The 18,101-nt window shown below is 30.1% G+C and overlaps 2 protein-coding genes and 1 long non-coding RNA gene across 7 annotated transcripts; 1 reads left to right on the forward strand and 2 right to left on the reverse strand.

Annotated features, from left to right (window-relative positions):
- Positions 1 to 1,213: 1,213 nt before the first annotated feature.
- On the reverse strand, positions 1,214 to 8,465 carry LOC101514988 (phosphoinositide phosphatase SAC8). 5 transcript variants are annotated; one of them, XM_012719794.3, is made up of 20 exons: positions 8,121 to 8,463; positions 7,920 to 7,994; positions 7,329 to 7,456; positions 7,134 to 7,225; positions 6,967 to 7,024; positions 6,349 to 6,405; positions 6,131 to 6,164; positions 5,885 to 5,965; positions 5,690 to 5,796; positions 4,551 to 4,637; positions 4,366 to 4,443; positions 3,895 to 3,959; positions 3,627 to 3,725; positions 3,409 to 3,508; positions 3,202 to 3,310; positions 3,045 to 3,117; positions 2,870 to 2,963; positions 2,703 to 2,789; positions 1,741 to 1,807; positions 1,214 to 1,653 (listed from the first exon to the last, which is right to left on the reverse strand). In XM_012719794.3, the coding sequence occupies exons 1-20, from the start codon at positions 8,278 to 8,280 to the stop codon at positions 1,526 to 1,528; spliced, it is 1,779 nt and encodes a 592-aa protein (XP_012575248.1). In that variant the 5' UTR covers positions 8,281 to 8,463; the 3' UTR covers positions 1,214 to 1,525. The 5 variants fall into 5 exon arrangements, 4 of the variants coding, with proteins under 4 accessions (XP_012575248.1, XP_012575247.1, XP_073222687.1 ...); XM_012719793.3 differs by having other exon boundaries at positions 1,741 to 1,825; XM_073366586.1 differs by lacking the exon at positions 4,366 to 4,443 and having other exon boundaries at positions 1,741 to 1,825; positions 8,121 to 8,464.
- A 1,003-nt stretch (positions 8,466 to 9,468) lies between these two features.
- LOC101488394 (beta-glucosidase 10-like) lies at positions 9,469 to 17,688 on the reverse strand. Its single transcript, XM_004514168.4, has 13 exons — positions 17,383 to 17,688; positions 16,635 to 16,704; positions 16,471 to 16,526; positions 16,318 to 16,393; positions 15,768 to 15,839; positions 15,574 to 15,661; positions 14,863 to 15,118; positions 14,439 to 14,554; positions 14,027 to 14,250; positions 11,091 to 11,122; positions 10,905 to 10,992; positions 10,701 to 10,791; positions 9,469 to 9,991 (listed from the first exon to the last, which is right to left on the reverse strand). Exons 1-13 carry the CDS (start codon positions 17,500 to 17,502, stop codon positions 9,736 to 9,738), a joined length of 1,545 nt encoding a protein of 514 aa, XP_004514225.1. The 5' UTR covers positions 17,503 to 17,688; the 3' UTR covers positions 9,469 to 9,735.
- On the forward strand, positions 11,785 to 13,970 carry LOC140919549 (uncharacterized). The gene is made up of 2 exons (XR_012162210.1): positions 11,785 to 13,062; positions 13,186 to 13,970. It is a non-coding gene; the product is annotated as an uncharacterized lncRNA (long non-coding RNA).
- Positions 17,689 to 18,101: the final 413 nt, after the last annotated feature.

Here is an 18,101-nt window from a genome sequence, read left to right on the forward strand (position 1 = left end):
ATGTTATAACAGATTTTTTTATTGACATTTTGTTGAAGAGTTATAGAAACACATTTTTTAATATTCATTTTCTATTATATTTTTTATGATTGATTAAAATTGACATGGATTTCATTAAATTATATGGGTCTCATTATAATATGATGGAACTTAGTGAAATTTAGTTGATCAGATTAAAAATCATTATTATTATTGTTTGTGGCTACTTCGTTAGTCGGTAAAAAAAACTATTAGGTTGGCAGCAGTGACACATGAAAATAAAGAGTGAACTTGTTACTCCAAGACTTATAAAATTAAATGGTTAAATTATTCTTTTAATTTTTTATTTTATTTTATGATTTTATTTTAGTCTCGTAATTATGTTCTTTCGTTTTAGTCTTTAACTATATTAATATTAAAAAAAAGTCAACTTTTGTCATATTCTATATTTAAAATATTATGAATTTGATAGTTTATAGATTCGAAGATGATAAATTGGATGAATTTTCTAAATTTTAAATTTAATGAGATAAAAAAATATGGATTTATGAATTCGAAGATGAGTGAGACAAAATAAATGGTAAAACTTAGTATTTTTTAATAGAAATTACCAACTTAACTAACATAAATATAGTTAAAGAAAACAAAACGAAACAAAAAATAATTAAAAGATTAAAGTGAAAACAAAAAATAAATTAAAGAATTAAAAGAGTAATTTAACCAAATTAAATTCATCAAATAATAAATTTATAATAATGGATGAGTGACCAACACTATATATGATTCAATATAGAGTAGTATATATGATATTTTTTCGGAAATAGAAACTAAAACAACCCTCTTCATTTTAAAAGATACATTTTTTATTTATTTTACTTTTATTGAAAATATATCAATCATGTCCCTCTCTTATCCTTACATCACATTTTCCTAAAAGCATTTCCGTAATTTCTAATTAACTGAGATTCTTTCAGCAGAAAGTCTGTTCTTTACTTTTCTGGGGGGTAAGCATTGGTATAGAGTCTCTAGACGGTTGTTCCTATCCTTTTCTCTTTTTCTGTAAAGTTATCTCCAGTAAAATTATCCTCACAAAAAAATATTCTAACTTCCACATGCAAATTGTTGAACTGTCCAATTTTGATTCGAAGTTCTAAGTCATATGACTGCATCTAATCAATGTTTAAATACCAAACCAAATAGTATAATTTAGCATACAAAATTGCTTCACACTTAATTAAATAAAAAAATGTGGACATTTTAATCCATTCATGCCTCACTCATACCATTTGATCATTACAATGGTATAAATTAACTTGAAAAACAAAATTTTCATCAATGATACAAATTTAAATACTACTTTTCTATCCTTTTGTTATTGATTCTCACCAACAGCTGGACAATCCAATTGACAACTGAGTGTCTGCATGCACTAACAGATTATCAACATAAAGCATCATATTTACAATCTCTAGAATGAGAACACACAAGTTTTTTTATTTTTGAAGTTTTGTTCGAAAGGAGTAGTGAAATATCATTGTTTCTTGCATCACAAGAGACCACACAAACGAGGCCTTGAACAGAATTGTCTTCCATTAGCTTTGACAATGGCCATGACTCCAGCAGTTATTCCAGCACATAGCACAGAAGATACACAATGCTGTGCATTTCGACCAGCTATAAAAATAATAAAGAAAATTTATATAAAACAAAGTAAGCATCAAAGACCTTTTATTCAGATGGAAGAAACACATAATTAAATACCTTGCTGAAGAGTGAAAGTGGTTGCTGTCAAACCACCAATTATCAAAGCTGATGCTACAGGGAGGTACTGCATGTTTACAGTTTTCTATAAAACATGTCAATGCCACATAAAATTCATATCGTAACCCATTTTAAAAAATGAATGTAATGTTCTGTCAAAAAAAAGATGAATGTAATGTACTCCCTTCGGTCACAAATATAAACAAAAGTCGAAGATGTATTTGATCCAAAATTTGGGCCAAATACATTTTGACTTCTACTTATATTTGTGACTAGAGGGAGTATTTTTCTACGTCTGTAAACAGCATTAAACTTATGTGTGCTTGAATGGTTTGTTAAAATTGGTTATGTTTTGGGTATGAGTATGCTTTCTTGTGAATCTGTTACAGTTAATTATATACGATGAAGCACTTAAACAGACACGACAATGACCCTATCACATCAACACTGGTAATAGTTTGAGAAAACGAAATTAATTGAATGTAACTACATGTGCCCGATACTGGCACGTGTCAGACAGTTAACATGTCTTCAATCTGAAGTGTTGTTGCTACACATATTATATACCAGAATCCTTAGTGTAACAAATTTTGTTATTCTATCAAATTAGAACTGGCTCTCCTAGGTAGATGGTCACCCAATTTATCTCAACCACAAGCTCCAAAAACCATGTGTGTTTGGATGGTTGTTAGAGTAAGTCAAAACCATGTCCAAGTGACAGAGAGTTTTGATTGTCACAATTTGTTTTGGGGAAAAGCACAACGCTATTTTAAACCTTAAACCAAGATAAGAAATCACGATTGAGTAAGTAAAATCAATTTTATACAAAATCAAGTTCACAAACTCAATCCATTTTAGACCTCAAGCAAGACAAGATTAGATCATTTTCTTTTTCAAACCATTAAAAGTTTTCATGATTCAGTTGGTAGATAATAGATATATCAGGACCAGACGCTACTTACAGATAAAGGTTCAAAGCTATTCCGCTGGAAGGGAGAAGGAATGTTTCTACTGACGGTATAGTGACCGCTTATCAAATCCAGCGCATCCTGCAGAAGACATGAAACTTATTAATCACTTCTCGATTAACTGCCATTTATTTATTGAGTCAAAAGAATAATGTACTTGCCTGCCGAATCCCATCGTGGAAGTTATTCAAATAATAGCGCGAAAGTGCACTGATTCCATCTTTAATTAATCCAGCTAGTGTTTTCTTTCCATATCTACACCATAAATACAAAAATTTACCAGTATCAAAATAAGGAAACATACAAACACAAGATTCATTACCAAAAAATTCATACCTAACTAAGTCCCCTTTAAGAGCATTAGTCCCAGCATACTCGAGGCTTATCTCATCACCTTGCTCTGCCCACACTAAATAAAAATTACTGAGTTCAAATAAGCAAGGTTATATAATTCATAAAGAAGAATGGAAGAAATTATCCAAAAACTTCATACATATTCTAAATTTTCCGTATTCCTCTTCAAACATTGAAATGCACTCAGAGTCTGTAAGTACTCCAATCCTATGCAGTTGAAGATTTATTGACTTCTGCGCCATATAACACTGCAAACAGTGGCACGACGATCAAAATAAGTAGTTGTGTAAGGACAATCAGACAATGATTAAGAAACTACAAATCAAATTATCATTTGTTGGCGAACCTGAGTAACATTTGTTCGATCAAGGGAATCGATGCAGTTTGATCTGATAATTCCTTTCTGCTCCTCTAGTATATCTCCTTTACTATCTATCAAGAAGTATCTGCTCAGCTGAAACAGTAATGATTAAAAATCTGAATTATAGATTGCCAGCATATCGGGATTGTGGCAACTAGCTATTATATTTGTAAATACATACTTGAATTTTTTTATTTCGTTACCTTTGTTTTTCAAAATCCTCTGAAATTTGATCGTAGAGGATTTTCAAATTATCAAAATTTGAGCTCCCGCAGTGGAGATGGAAATCAAACGGCACATATCTGCCATAATCCGCGAGTCATAAAACAAGAAAGGTATCAAAGAAAAAACTGAAACAAAGTAATCATAACAAACACTGCTACAGTTTAAAATATACCATAACCAAAGCACATTCCCAAACACAAGGTTGTAATAAAAGAGTATGAGGAAAAAAGAAGTCTAAATTCTCACCTCACACTTTGCTGATTTTGCATTTCGGCAGCATATGCTGCACTTAGTTGACCTTCTACACCGTGCTTCAAAAGTAAAATTAAGAAGAAATTGCTCAAAATAGTACACACAATTAACAAACACTTGAAACTTGAAAGCGAAAATTCGCTGTAGAGATTGACTAAGTGGTAAATTAACATGATTTTATATCCAAAAGGACATGCTAATCAATCCACGGCCTCAAATTCCACACTAACATTTTGTGCGAAAGAAAAATATTTGAATATGATATCATGCAAAAATCCCCTAAAGCATCGAGCTGTTTGAGGCCAAACAGAAACTAAAATCAGTTTGACTTAATCATGAATATCCTTGTCTCCCAGAAAACATCAAGGAGATGCTACATGTCTTTGGACTTGCTATAAATCTGAAAAATAAATTTGGGAGAGATTCAGATCTGCGTTGAAAGAGAATGTATAGTAGAAGCCTTACTTTGTCAGTTAAATCAACTGCTAATATCTCTCCATATCTTTGTGAGAGATCATGGAAATGACGCTCCACAATAATTGGCTGAAGCAGACGTAGTAGAAGGGGAAGAAAGCAATAAGAAACATGTATAAATATAAATTATGTCAAACCCATTTAATTACAAGAAGATTTGAGAAATAGAAGTGTACTGTTTGCTCATGACTAATAACTCTAAGGCTTGGTTTGTAGCTTAGATCAACAATCTGCTCCCACAAAAGTGGAATTGAACCTCTAACCTGCAAAACAATTAATTAGAGTACAAATCACAAACAGGGTGGTGAACAATCGATATTGTAACACTCCCTCCGTCTCATTTGCCATTTTTCTTTGTCTCAAATTATTTGTCATTTTACAATACCAATACAACATTAATTACTTTTTTCCATTAATATACCATAATTTATTGAATCTCAATTCATCAAACTTCTCAACTAACTGCAATTACTAAGGGTATTTAAGTAAATGAAATTTATTTTATCATTGAAATCAACCAAACTAATCGTTTTCTTAAGAACCACACACAACTCAAATAAGACAATTAAAATGAGACGGAGGGAGTATAAGTTATAAAATATACATTGACTTTCTTTTTCTTTAACTTAATTTACAAGGGTCTAAAAACAGCTTTAAATTACAGCTATTGATTGATATTAAATTCATTGGATTGCGATATCTAGAAGAAGTAAGGAGCACTTAACTTCGAATTAAAACTAGAAAATTTAAAAACATTCTCCAAATACACAAAACTAATACTCCTTCGGGTTTCATATATATGCAAATAAAAGATTACTTCACATTCTTTAAGAAAAGTAGTCAAAGTAACAAAAAAAGTAATTGCATTTTCTAAATTGTCCCTCATAGAACTTGTTCCACAATAATAAAATCTAATTAAATTAAAGGATATTTTATGAATGATAAAATTATATATGGTAGAGTTAGTTAAGTTTCGCTTATAATTTAGACCATAAAATATGACTTTTTTGTTGCTTATATTTGAAATGAAAGGAGTATTTTACAGAAAATAAAAACAAAAGTCAAGCTATCTATTCTGCACATCACGGCATTACGTTTTTCTTCTTATGAGATGAACCATCCATCCATATATGGGTATGACTTCACCAACTGAACAATTTTTAAAATCTATATTTGAAACACCAGAAAATTAAAGTACTAAAAACAGTACAAATTCCCATAACACAACATACTAGCATGAAAACATAACCAACTGTAAGGAAAAACTATCAAAAGGAAATATTGGAAGTACATACTCATTAATGTAAAATAATACCTGCAAAAATGAGAACCTGAAGTCTTCAATTTCAAGCAACTGTTCAGTTTCAATGAAATTGGCAGTGTCACCTTCAAAGTTGGCTCCTCTTCTCCACATTCTTGTTCCTATTTCACCATATTGCAATACTATAATGAGCTATTGCAAATTTATTGAATGACCACTACATGAAAGAAGCGTCATTGGACACCATACCTAGACGCCGTGTACATCTCCTTGAAATTAATGTGAGTTTAGCACACGAGTCTTTTAGCTTCAGCTCATCTGTTTGGAAGCTTAAGCCCCGGTTAAGGGAGAACATAACAGACTTATTTAAGTGAATGCATACTTCAATTTCATCACTTTTCTTGTACCGACATTATGCAGAGAGTATATGCACACACAAAAACATTCATACAAAAAGGGGACGAGGGAGAATAAGTAGTTTAAATTTCAGGATATTCCCTTGTACGAGAGGCAAGATGAATCTGTCAAGCTGCAATAAAAAAGATAGGTGTTAAGAGGACAAATTTATTATCCTATACTAAAGAAAGACCATTGATCAAATACTAAAGAAAGACAAGATGAAGTTCATTAAAACTTTGAGAAGACTTGCTCTTTTAATGATATTAATGGAACTTTTACTAAAGCAAACAGCAAATGCTGGAAAAGTATCTGACCTTAAACTCAATAAGCTCCTCCATAAGATGTTTGTTCCAGACGTATCGCGGGTCAGCCTGACATATAAATGGAAAAAAGGCACCTAAAATTTTCAGCAACTTCTTTTCTTCTTCTGATTGCATCAAATGATGTCAACAGGTTTAAGAGGCTTTTCTTTGATCTTTCCTATTCTAGAATTAAAAGCATAAGAGAAGTGGTTTGAAAGGAAATTATTGTGACACATTGCAGTGACATCATGGCAGAACTAAGCAGTACAGTATCAATGTTGTCAAATAGCGGCTATAGTGGCAATATAGTGTAGAGGAATTTGAATAAATCACATTTTTTTTCTTGATATACTATTTAGTACAAAGTATTTTTACATAGTGGCTAAACGACACTATAAAACTGCAACATAGCGGAATTTGAACAAATTGCTATTTTCTGCAATCCACGATCGACAACACTTTATAGTATAATATAATGGACCAAAATGAAGTAGTATGTGAAGGAGAAATAATATGTCATAAATTTTTGCTATAACTACAAAACTACTCAATTATGTACGAAAAGAACGTTGGTGGCAGAATGCTTTGCTCTCGATTATTCCCAGAAGATCAAGCATTATGTCAACTAACCTGCTTCCATAGTGGCTTACTCATCCACCCTTCTACTAACTTGCTTCTTCTCTGCAAGCTGGAGGATAACATGAATTACATCTTATGAACATCAATCTTGCAATAATATGACTATTAAGGGACTAAGATAATAATAAACCAGAAAATTTAAGGACCGTGACACTCACTTTAATGTAATATCAATTTCATAAGAATAGTATAAGCCTGGCATTGACTCCACTATTTTCAACAATGTCAAGAAATACGCCTCGTCCTTTTTCTACAAAAAGATAAAACCAAAAGGGTGAATTTAGTATGAGTATGAATCGCATGTATAACACTTAATTGATCCCTCATTAACTTCTAATTCCATAACCTCTTACTTCTTGAGAAGTTGAAAACCTCAAAGCCTCATTACATGCAAGTACTCTCATAGATGTCAAGCGATATACCGGAAAACCAAGGAAACTTCCAACTTCCTTCCGAGAAGTAATTACGATGGCATAAGTTCCTGCCCCAAGAGAGCATGATTAAACCTTAATTAGTATAAACAAAGTTATGTCGTTAGACTAAGTGGTTACTTGGGAAAATAAAGAATTTTTTTGTCGTTCATCTAAATTCTTATAGCTAGCTTAACTTCTTTCTGCTAAACCAAATGATTCAACATAATCTACTTGAGAAGAAAACTTTCCTTAACAGGAAAATGAAAGAAGAACAATTGCAAGATTAATCAATACCATTAAGTACCAAAAGAAGTACATGACTATGTAGTATGTACAAAGAAGACTATGTTTGTTTTTTCCATAACCAACAAACATCCCAAATGAACAAACAGGACGAGATTAGGTTCTAATTAACAGCCAATAATACAACATGTTTAAATGCAAAGAGATGAATAAGATAATATGAAGAAAAAAAATGCATATGCAAGTAAATATAAAAGAAACTCAATAAAAAAATATGAGCATATCTACCTACAACCAATCTTATTGTTCCCACCACACCATAAATCGTAGATGTCATTGATGGAGTTTCTGAGATTGTGTCATCTGCAAAAGATTAATACAAAAATAAATGATTCCAATAAAATGGTCAACAAACATCTTCTTTGGCACCAATGATGTAAAAATGAAGAAACTAAAATTAAACAATAAATAAATAAAAAAGAAAATTACCATCAATTGGATTGATGTTTCCATCAACACGGCTAATCCAAAAGCCTTGATTGGGAGATTCATGGGATTTGATCACAAACTTGTCTTGAAACTCTTGTAATTCAAGCTCATCATAAAGCTTGAATCTTTCAGCAGAACCCGAAGGAGATTCAATGTCCATTAAGAAATGATTCAACAAAAACAAGACAACCCTTTAATAATTGAACACGATGATAACATCAAAACTCAATTTTTTTATTTGGGTGTTTGCATTGATGAGAAAGTCGTAGTCATAGGTAACGATCTGTTCCTCCTCTTCAACAACTGAACACCATTTTTTGGTACTAGATTACATGTGTACCCTCAAATTCTAATAACTTAATTTATTAGAATAATTGTAGATGTTGAATTTAATTTATTTTATTAATTATAGAAGATACATTTCTATATTACGTTAATTCATATCTCAGTTTAAATAATTCAGTTGATTAGTTAAGAGACTTTAAATGAATTTTAAAAGTAAGTTTTACTTTCAATATTTTATAACCAACTATTAATATTTTGATAATGTAAAAGTTCTTTATATTTATAAATTAAATTCAAATTATGATTACATAGTAAAACTAAAAATTTTAAACATTTATGTCAATTTTCATTCGCATCTAAATTTTATTTTAAAACTGTGGAAATTAAATCATAATAAATAGTGATGATTGTGGTGATAATAAGAGTTCATTTTTCAGTAATAACATTACATTTTTAATAATAGTTCATTTACAACTTTATTATATCCTTAAGACATTACATCCTTAATAATAGTTCATTTACGTCCTCATTATCAAGGTTGGGTGCAAATAGTTAATGCACTGTCTGAAGTGACAAATGCTAGTAATATTTGAGTTCATTCACAATGATAAGATAATTTATGCTGAAACTTTATTTACCTTTCATTAAATAATATCGGTCGTTTAATCATTTTTAATCAAATTAAACTTCTTTACAATATTAAATTAAATATTTAAAAATACATAATATAATATTCCAAATTTGTTAAATAAAACAAAATAGTGATAGAAAAATACAAATTTGATGATGATGTTGTATATTTGACAGACTAACTTAAAAAAGAATCAACGAGTCATATGACCACACTTAAAATTTTGAGGAGTTTTCTATTGACAAAGATGTTATGTAATTAAAGCTATATTTGGATCTATGCTATGAAATGAAATAAAATGAAATAGAATAAATTAATGTTTTATTGTTTAGATTTCTGAAAAGAGTATGGAATAGAGTGAAACATCATGCAATGTATTCATCATATTTCCTTCCTTCCTCTCCTCCATTAAAATTTCTCTCCTCCACTCCATTGAACCAAACAATTAATAATATAGAACTTATGGGTTTATATACACACTTAGAATGTGAGAAATTTCACTGGAATCAAACTAAACATTATAGAGTTTAAGCACATGCAAAATAAAGCTAAGCATCTTCACCATCTACTATCTTATTAGACATGTACATCACATTGACATAAAAATCTACTATGTTTTCTATTTGACATCATAAAGTATGTTCTTTTATTCATTCACATGATAGCACAAAGCAGAAAATTCTAATCCCAAACTAGAGATTACTTGGCATCATGTAGTAATGATGTGTGCGAAGGCAAAAGTGCATTCTTCTGAATTGCAATGGCAATCTTTGGGTCCATAGGTTTTCTCTTAAGAAAATTTGAGTACCATTTAGCAGAGAGTTTAGGCTGTCTCTTCAAACTTGGATCATTCATATCTATGTAATATAGGCCATAACTTAGTTCATATCCACCCAATAATTCGAATGCATCCAACAAGGACCATACAAAATAGCCTTTTACATTTGATCCACTCCTTTCAATGTGTCAAGAATAAAGGAGAAAAAAATTCAATTAGTATTCATGATACACTTGATAAATATTTGGCAAAAAATACACTTAATAGTCCTTTAAGTTTAGTTAAATTACCACTTAGGTCATTTAAGTTATATATTTTTTTTCGATTTTATCTTTTAAGTTATATTTTGTTTGCTCCGTTAATAATTTGTCTCACTTTCAACAACGATTAGTGCAATTGAAAACATTTAATCATTAGAAATTCTATCAAATATTACAACAAACAATATGTCTCTCATACTGATATTTCAAAAACCATTCATCAAACCTTATGAATAGTTTACATTTATTGATTTTCTTTATAATCATTTAGACACATGTATAAATTAAAAATTTAATAATAAAAGTCTATTCACATAATTAATGTTATTAACTTTGTCCACTTGGATAGTCAAGTCACTACGATGTTTAGTTTGAATTTTAACATTTAATGACACTAATCCGTTAAAATTGTCAAATATTAAAGACTATATATAATTTAATATATCTTAAAAGTTAATAATACAAACAAAATGTAACGTTAAAGACCAAATTAAGAAAAAGTAAACTTAAATGACCTAAACGGAAATTGAGATAAATTTAAAAGACTAGATGTATTTTTGCCTAAATGTTTTAAATAAAGTGGAGATATAACATTTTATTATATTTGAAAATCAAATTAGAAGTACCTTAGTGCAATTGACATGCTTCCAATGTATTCATACAAGTATTTCACCCTATGCCAATCATCCAATGATGAATTACGAAGTGTTTGTTGGCCTGCAAAACATGGAAACTTACCATACAATAGATAATAGGAAAGTTGTATTTGTTGATAAAATACACACTAGTACAAATTTACCCATTTTAAGTCGGTTAAAAAATTTTCGTACCATTTTCATGTATGTAAATTGGAAAATTTCCATATTTGTTCTTCACCCAGTCTAGCACACCTTTCAAACTCCATGTTGTAATCGGAACCTAAACCAATCAACTTGATTAGTGGACAATATTGAAACTTCTTGCTTAAAAAGATATATAGAATTAAATAAATGAATAGAGGAACAACTTGATGTTACCTCATACGTTAATGTATCATTTGGTGTAATTTCTACAACCAAAAAGACATATGTGTTAATGTTAACATTATGTGACATGGATTATAGAGGAAAAAAAAAATGAAAGTAGGTGAGTATCAAGAACAACTAAAATTTCTACATTAATACTTATGTTTGTGTGATAAAAGACATTGATTGTCAAAATTGGAAATGTTTCCCTAAAAGAATGAGAAAAATTGATAAAATAATTAAAAACCCACAAATTCTAAGACTCATAAAATAGAACAAAAGTTGCATATATTGGAACACGGTATCTGGAAAGTCACTACTGTAGAAAACAAGGACTCGTTTACTTTATAAAAATATTTTTATTTTTAAAAATTGATGTGGTAGTTTAATTATCTAATAAAGAAAACAAAAGACTCAGTAAGTGAACAATTATTTTTATAAATGTATCATCTCAAAGGTTCATTTAACTTGAGATGCAAATAATTATTCACTTTACAGTTTTTTTGTCTCTTTTGTTTAATAAAACTACCACAAAATCAATTTTAGAAAATAAAAATAGAAAATATATTTATATATAAAAACCCTAATGTAACAAGAAAATGAATCCAACTTGGTGAACAAGAAAATGAGTCCAACAAAAATTTATGTATAATTAGTGGCTTGTTAAATTAAGCTTCCTATGTAAATTAGGAAATAATATCTCTAGTTAGTTGTATCTATCTGTTTTCCTAGAATAGATTAGACAAATTTAGAATTGATTTGTTTCCTTTAAATTGTAATTAATAGCATAAGTAGCAAAAAGGCATCAAGCTACACGTGACTTCTTGGTAATCCTTCGTGACTTTCTGTTTTCGACTTCTGTGGGTTTCGAAGCTTCATGATTGTCGGTTGCTCTTTGTGTTATCATGTTTCCAACCACCACTTTCTCATTTTTAAGAATTTTTAAGAATGTGACATTTTTTTTATAATCAATTTATGTTTCCTTATCTTACTCGTACTATGAATGATATTGCTATTCGTTGCGACTTTACTATTATGCCTCAATCTATATAATGTTTTAAACCAAACAATTTATATGTTAGCAAGCATATGCAAATACGCTAATCTACCACTTGATCCTTTACCAGTTTCCAGACAAGTATGATTCCTCACATACTTCTATTATTGCCTCTCTTTCTAGCACATATATTCCTACTTTTTACTCACTCGTTGTTAAATATGTGTGCTGGATAAAAATGAGAAACTTTAGACCCTTTAATAGAATTCCACATGAAATATTGTCTCTTGTCCTCTTGATATCAAACTCATAAGCTGCAAATGAGTGTATTATGTGAAACTAAATTCTAATGGGTCCCTCAACCGTTACAAGACTTGATTGCCTTAGGAAACAAACAAGAATATGAAATTGATTATGATGAGACATTTGCACATGTGGTCAAAATGACAATTGTTCGAATTGTGCTCTCTATAGCGGCTTCTAATGGTTGATCTCTTCATCAAATGGATGTCAAGACTGCATTTCTTCATGGCAATCTAATTGAAGATATCTATATGACTCATCCTTCCGGTCTATTTTCATCTTCTAAGGGTGTGTGCAAGCTCAAAAGCTTATTATATGGTTTGAAACAAGCTCTCAAAGCATGGTATGAGAAATTTTGTTCTACTCTACGTAGGTTTTCCTTTACTTAGAGTCAATAGGACTCCTCCTAGTTTATTCATCGCACATCTGCAGGTATTGTTCTCCTTTTTTTTGTATGTTGATGATATGATTATTACTAGTTTTGATCATGCTTCTATTCAACAACTTAAGCAACAATTACTGGCCTCATTTCACATGAAAGATCTTGGTAACTTGCATTATTTTCTTGGTCTTGAGGTTCATTTTACGTCCAAGGGAATCTTCCCCCATCAACACAAGTATGACAAATATTTGATTTCTATGGCTAGTCTCCAATCAGCTAATTTGGTGGACACTCCTCTCCAGGTTAATGTTAAATACCATTGTGATGATGATAATTTTTTACCCGATCACTTATTGTATCGACAACTTGTAGGTAGCCTTAATTACTTGACTATTATACACCCTGACATATCCTTTGTTGTTCAGCAAGTTAGTCAATTCATGGATTCTCCTTGCCATCTTCACTTTGCAGCGGTTTGACGTATAATACGTTACTTGAAAGGAACCTCTCATCGTGGATTATTCTTTCCCATGAGGATATCTATTCAATTGATTGCTTATAGTGATGTTAATTGGGCTGAGTGTCTCGACACTCGATGATCTATCACTGATTGGTGCCTGTTTATTGGCTCTTCGCTAATCTCATGGAAAAGTAAAAAGCATGCAAGAGTCTCTAAATCTTTTACTGAATCATAATATCGCTCCATGTCTGCTGCTTGTTCTGAAGTAATATGACTTCATGGTCTTTTGACTGAACTTGGATTTCCTCAAACAGAACCAACCTCTCTTTATGCCGACAATACAAGAGCCATTCAGATTGTTGCAAATCTCATCTTTCATGAGCACACCAAGCATATTGAAGTAGTTTGTCATTTTATTCGTGACGCCTACGATGACAGGCTTATATCACTTCCACATGTTAGTACTCAGTTGCAGGTCGCATACATTCTTACTAAAATTATTCCTCGCCCACGTCATCAGTTTCTTGTTAGCATACTAATGCTCATTGATCCGCATCAATTTGAAGGGGTGTGAATATAGAAATAATATCCCTAGTTAATTGTATTTATCTACTTTCCTAGATTAGATGAGACAAATTAAGAATTGGTTTGTTTCTCTTAAATTGTAATTAATAGGGTAATTACTCGGAGATGTTGTAACCATTATTTAAAGAGAGGAATAAGAAAGACATCAAGCCATAATTTGTGACACCCTATAGAATTGGTTATGCAATTGAAAAAAGTAAGGGAGAAAAGTTAAGTCATACGTATAGTTTCCACATTCATATCTTCCATGTAATCTCTATTCTCCTTGTGCATGATGCTAGGACTTTTGTTCTTGACATAAAATGAGTAGTAAAAGTTTATCCCTAAGAAGTCAATTGAGCCTTTAACAAGATTTGATTCCTTTTTGGTGAAGTAAGGAAGCCTTGAACCAGCATTCTTTTTCATTATATCAGGGTAATCACCATATGTTAATGGTTTTAGAAACCTGCAATCACAACCGCAATTTAGAACCATGAGAACTCTTGTTTTAAGAAACTTATTAGATATATAAAATTTGTGAGTTTAAGAGTTTTTATTTATTTTCTACATTGAAGAGTTCTTTGCAATCTTAGAATACAAAGTTTGGTAATGCCAACATACAGAGATATCATGATCAACTTGTTACTTACTTACCACCCCATGATGAATTCTTGGGCCCTTTTAGTGGCAATTATATCTTCACTATTATTTTTCAGTGGAGCAAAACCAAAAGCAAGGAGATTAAACCCAACAAAGCCATGTTGGGTGCCCTGCACTTAAAGGGAAAAAAATGTTTGATTTTCTCGATAAAAATAATAGAAGTTATAAAACTTTACAGAATTTTGGTAATTATATATCTAAACTTATAAACGAAGTGTAAAATTGAAAGGAAATAATGTTATACCAAAATTTGGTGTGATTTTATTTATAGGTTTAGATATTTTATAAAAGTTCAGTTATTTAATTGAAAAAATAAGAAAGATAAAATTGTAAATAAATGATACGTAAAATGAAAAAAAATAGCCACAGAAGGACTAATGCATTACAAGTTGTGGTGCATATTCTAGATAAATTTTACCTTATAGTTCTTCCTATACAATCTTGCAGCTGAAGCATGTGCTAATAAAATATGATGAGCTACCAAATATGGCTCAGTTGAGGAATTTCCCCTTGTGCAGTTAGCTTCAAAGGAAGGAGAACACCTCTGAGGTGGTAAGCTTCCAGCATCATAGCCAAAAATTGAATACACATTAGCCTCATTCACTGTGGTCCAATACATAACTCTATCACCAAATTCTTTGAAGCATACATCAGCATATGCAGTGAAATCCTTTCTACAAGCATATAAATAGAGCTTATGATTTATTTGAATTTATCTACTAACATAAGTACTTGTAAGATTGTTGACATAAGTACTTGTGAGACTCTTTAAGAGAGTTTATGGAAACAACTTATGATACATAAACACTTGTGATACTATTTAGGAAATATTATGAAAACAACTTATGATATGTCCATAAGCTATTTTCAACTGATTTCTATAAGATCTCTATGACATCTTATACCTTATATGAAAACAATTTGACTTTATTTTTTTTTTTTTGTAGAAATAGACAATTATAGTTTATACATAAACACTTATATGGTAAATGTATGTTATAAGGTACGTTTTAAGCATTTAAATATACTATTTATCCAAATAGGACATTTGTGTCAAGTGTATTTTGCATCATTGTAATTTAGGACAAGATGGGAATGCGAGTAGAGACTTGAAGTATCAGAAGCTTACACAACGCTTCGATTAACCCATCCTCCATATTCATCCTCAAGTTTTTGTGGTAGATCCCAATGGTGTAATGTAACGTGTGGTTGGATTCCTACAAGAATTGTAAACATGAACAAAAATCAAAATACATTAGCATTGAAAGAACCTTCTTAAGTACTAATCAAAATCTAAAAGGAAAACGTAGTCATCACAAGAACCATGGCTTATCAGTTCATTTATAAGGTTGTTGTAATATTGTAGTCCTTTGGTATTGATTGATCCTTTTCCATCTGGTGTAATACATTAGAACAAGATTATCAGAACAATAATCATGAACATCATAATTTAATGTAAGCAACTATATTCAAATTAAGTTAGAAATTTATGCACTTAAACCAGTCCAACATGTTTATAAGCCTAAAACAAATGTTGTAGTGAAATCTTTTTAAATAAAAAAGAAATAACACAAGACTTATATATAAAAAATAAAAAAAGAATCAAGTTTTGCAGCATCTAAGTTCGAAGATGAGTCTAGACGAACATGAGATTTTTATCTTAAACAACTGAACTAGATGAACATCTATAACTAATATAACATAATATATATTCATAACTAAATTGAAGTTCTTTAAGCCTTTTTTGGATCCAAAATTTTGAACCTAAAGCCCGGCGGGCCAGCCCTGTAGTACAAATAACTTTTGACATTATTATATTAATTAATTAGACATTGGTTAAAGAATCTCTTAAACAACATATTAGTGATCTAACCTGGAATAAGTCTTGACCATGATATTGAAAATCTATAAGCCTCTAAACCCATGTTGGCCATGAGTTCCACATCTTCCTACAAAAAATTAAAGCACTTTTTTGTTGTTGTTTTTAATATATATATATATATATATACACAATATGCTCACAGACCTTATATTTGTGATATTGGTCACATGCAATATCTCCATTACCTTGGTACCTATTCCCTGAAAATATAATTTACCTATTCAATTTTTGTTTGAATACAACAGTAGTATTAAAAAAAACTTACATAAAAAATGAAGTACATTATATATGTGAGTATAGGATAATACCATTTCCACCATGGGAGAAGGTATCCCAAATGCTTGGCTTCCTGCCATCTATATTTGCTGCACCTTCAACCTTTCACAATACCCAAATTCTAATAGATACATAGTATGTAGGACAAAACCTTAAAAAAAAACTAAAATGTAACCAAGATTGTTTTAAAATTTTAATTCTAATAATATATCATTGGATGATAAAGACTATGAGTTCATTTGTTTCAGATAGAAAAAAAAATCATTTTTAGAAATATTTTTTGAAGATTTTTATTTAAAAACAAAAATTTATTAGTGTTTCTTCACAATTAAATAACTGACATTCTTTGTACCAAAAAATAAATAAATAAATAAAAACTTATATTCTTTCTTAGTGACCATACTGATTATTCATCAGAAACTACCAAAAATAGTTTCTCACCTTCATGATCAGATTTTCATTTCTTTCTAGATTCTGATTATTTCTAAAAGCAAAAAAACAGAGGTACATAAATGATTTCTTTTTTTTACATATAATATTATGAGACAAACATACTCTGACTCTTGTCATAAAAAATGCTCTAATATGTTATAGGCTTCCTAAACATATTGTTACTTACATAATCAGAAAGAGAATCAAAAGACTAATATCATAAAATGATTAATAATTATCATTAAAAAATGATTTATTAATATACAATAGTCATAAATTGCAACATAATTTATAAGAGCAGAACATTATTATTAAGAATTGAAAAGAAAAAAAAAAAGAAGAAGAAACCTGATAAGCAGAGGTTGAAGCACCAAACACAAAATCAGAAGGGAAATCATCTCTGCTTAAACTATAAGCATTAGGGATGATTACTACTAATAAAGCAAATATCTTCAAAATCACCACCATATTGCTTCTGTTTTTCACACAATTAATTAATCAAACTTATATTATGTATTGCATTTCTTTGTAGTTAACGCCTATGCTTTTTGTATGTATGTAATGAATTTTATTTTATTAGCTACCTAATTAATTTACTTTATTATAATGTCAAGTGAAGAATATACATGTCAAGATTCCAGTTCGAGAGCTTACTAAACGTGTCATGTATATGGCTACGTGTTAATTTGTTACCATAAAAGGAGAACAGATTAATATTCAAAAGTTTTCACTATAATTGTTTTATTATGATTCAATGATAATATTATATTATATTGTCGTTGTCAAAATCATAATATTTGTAGGCACTACTGTATATGAAATGAATTTCTAAAGGGATGTGTAATTAACCAATGTAAGATGACTCTGTAACTATCATGGATAGATATTTTTTCAAAAAGTTCTCTTTATTAAAATGACTTCACCAAGATACAAAATCAATTTTGATACTTCTAATAATATATTGAAGTTTGTTGGGTGATTGGGGTTGGTAATCATTATATTAGACTAAAATTCATACAAGTGAATTTTATATCTATATTCAAAATTCTAAAACATTGATATAATTT

Source organism: Cicer arietinum, chromosome 3 (genome assembly GCF_000331145.2).
Source record: "Cicer arietinum cultivar CDC Frontier isolate Library 1 chromosome 3, Cicar.CDCFrontier_v2.0, whole genome shotgun sequence".
NCBI classification, from domain to species: domain Eukaryota; kingdom Viridiplantae; phylum Streptophyta; class Magnoliopsida; order Fabales; family Fabaceae; genus Cicer; species Cicer arietinum.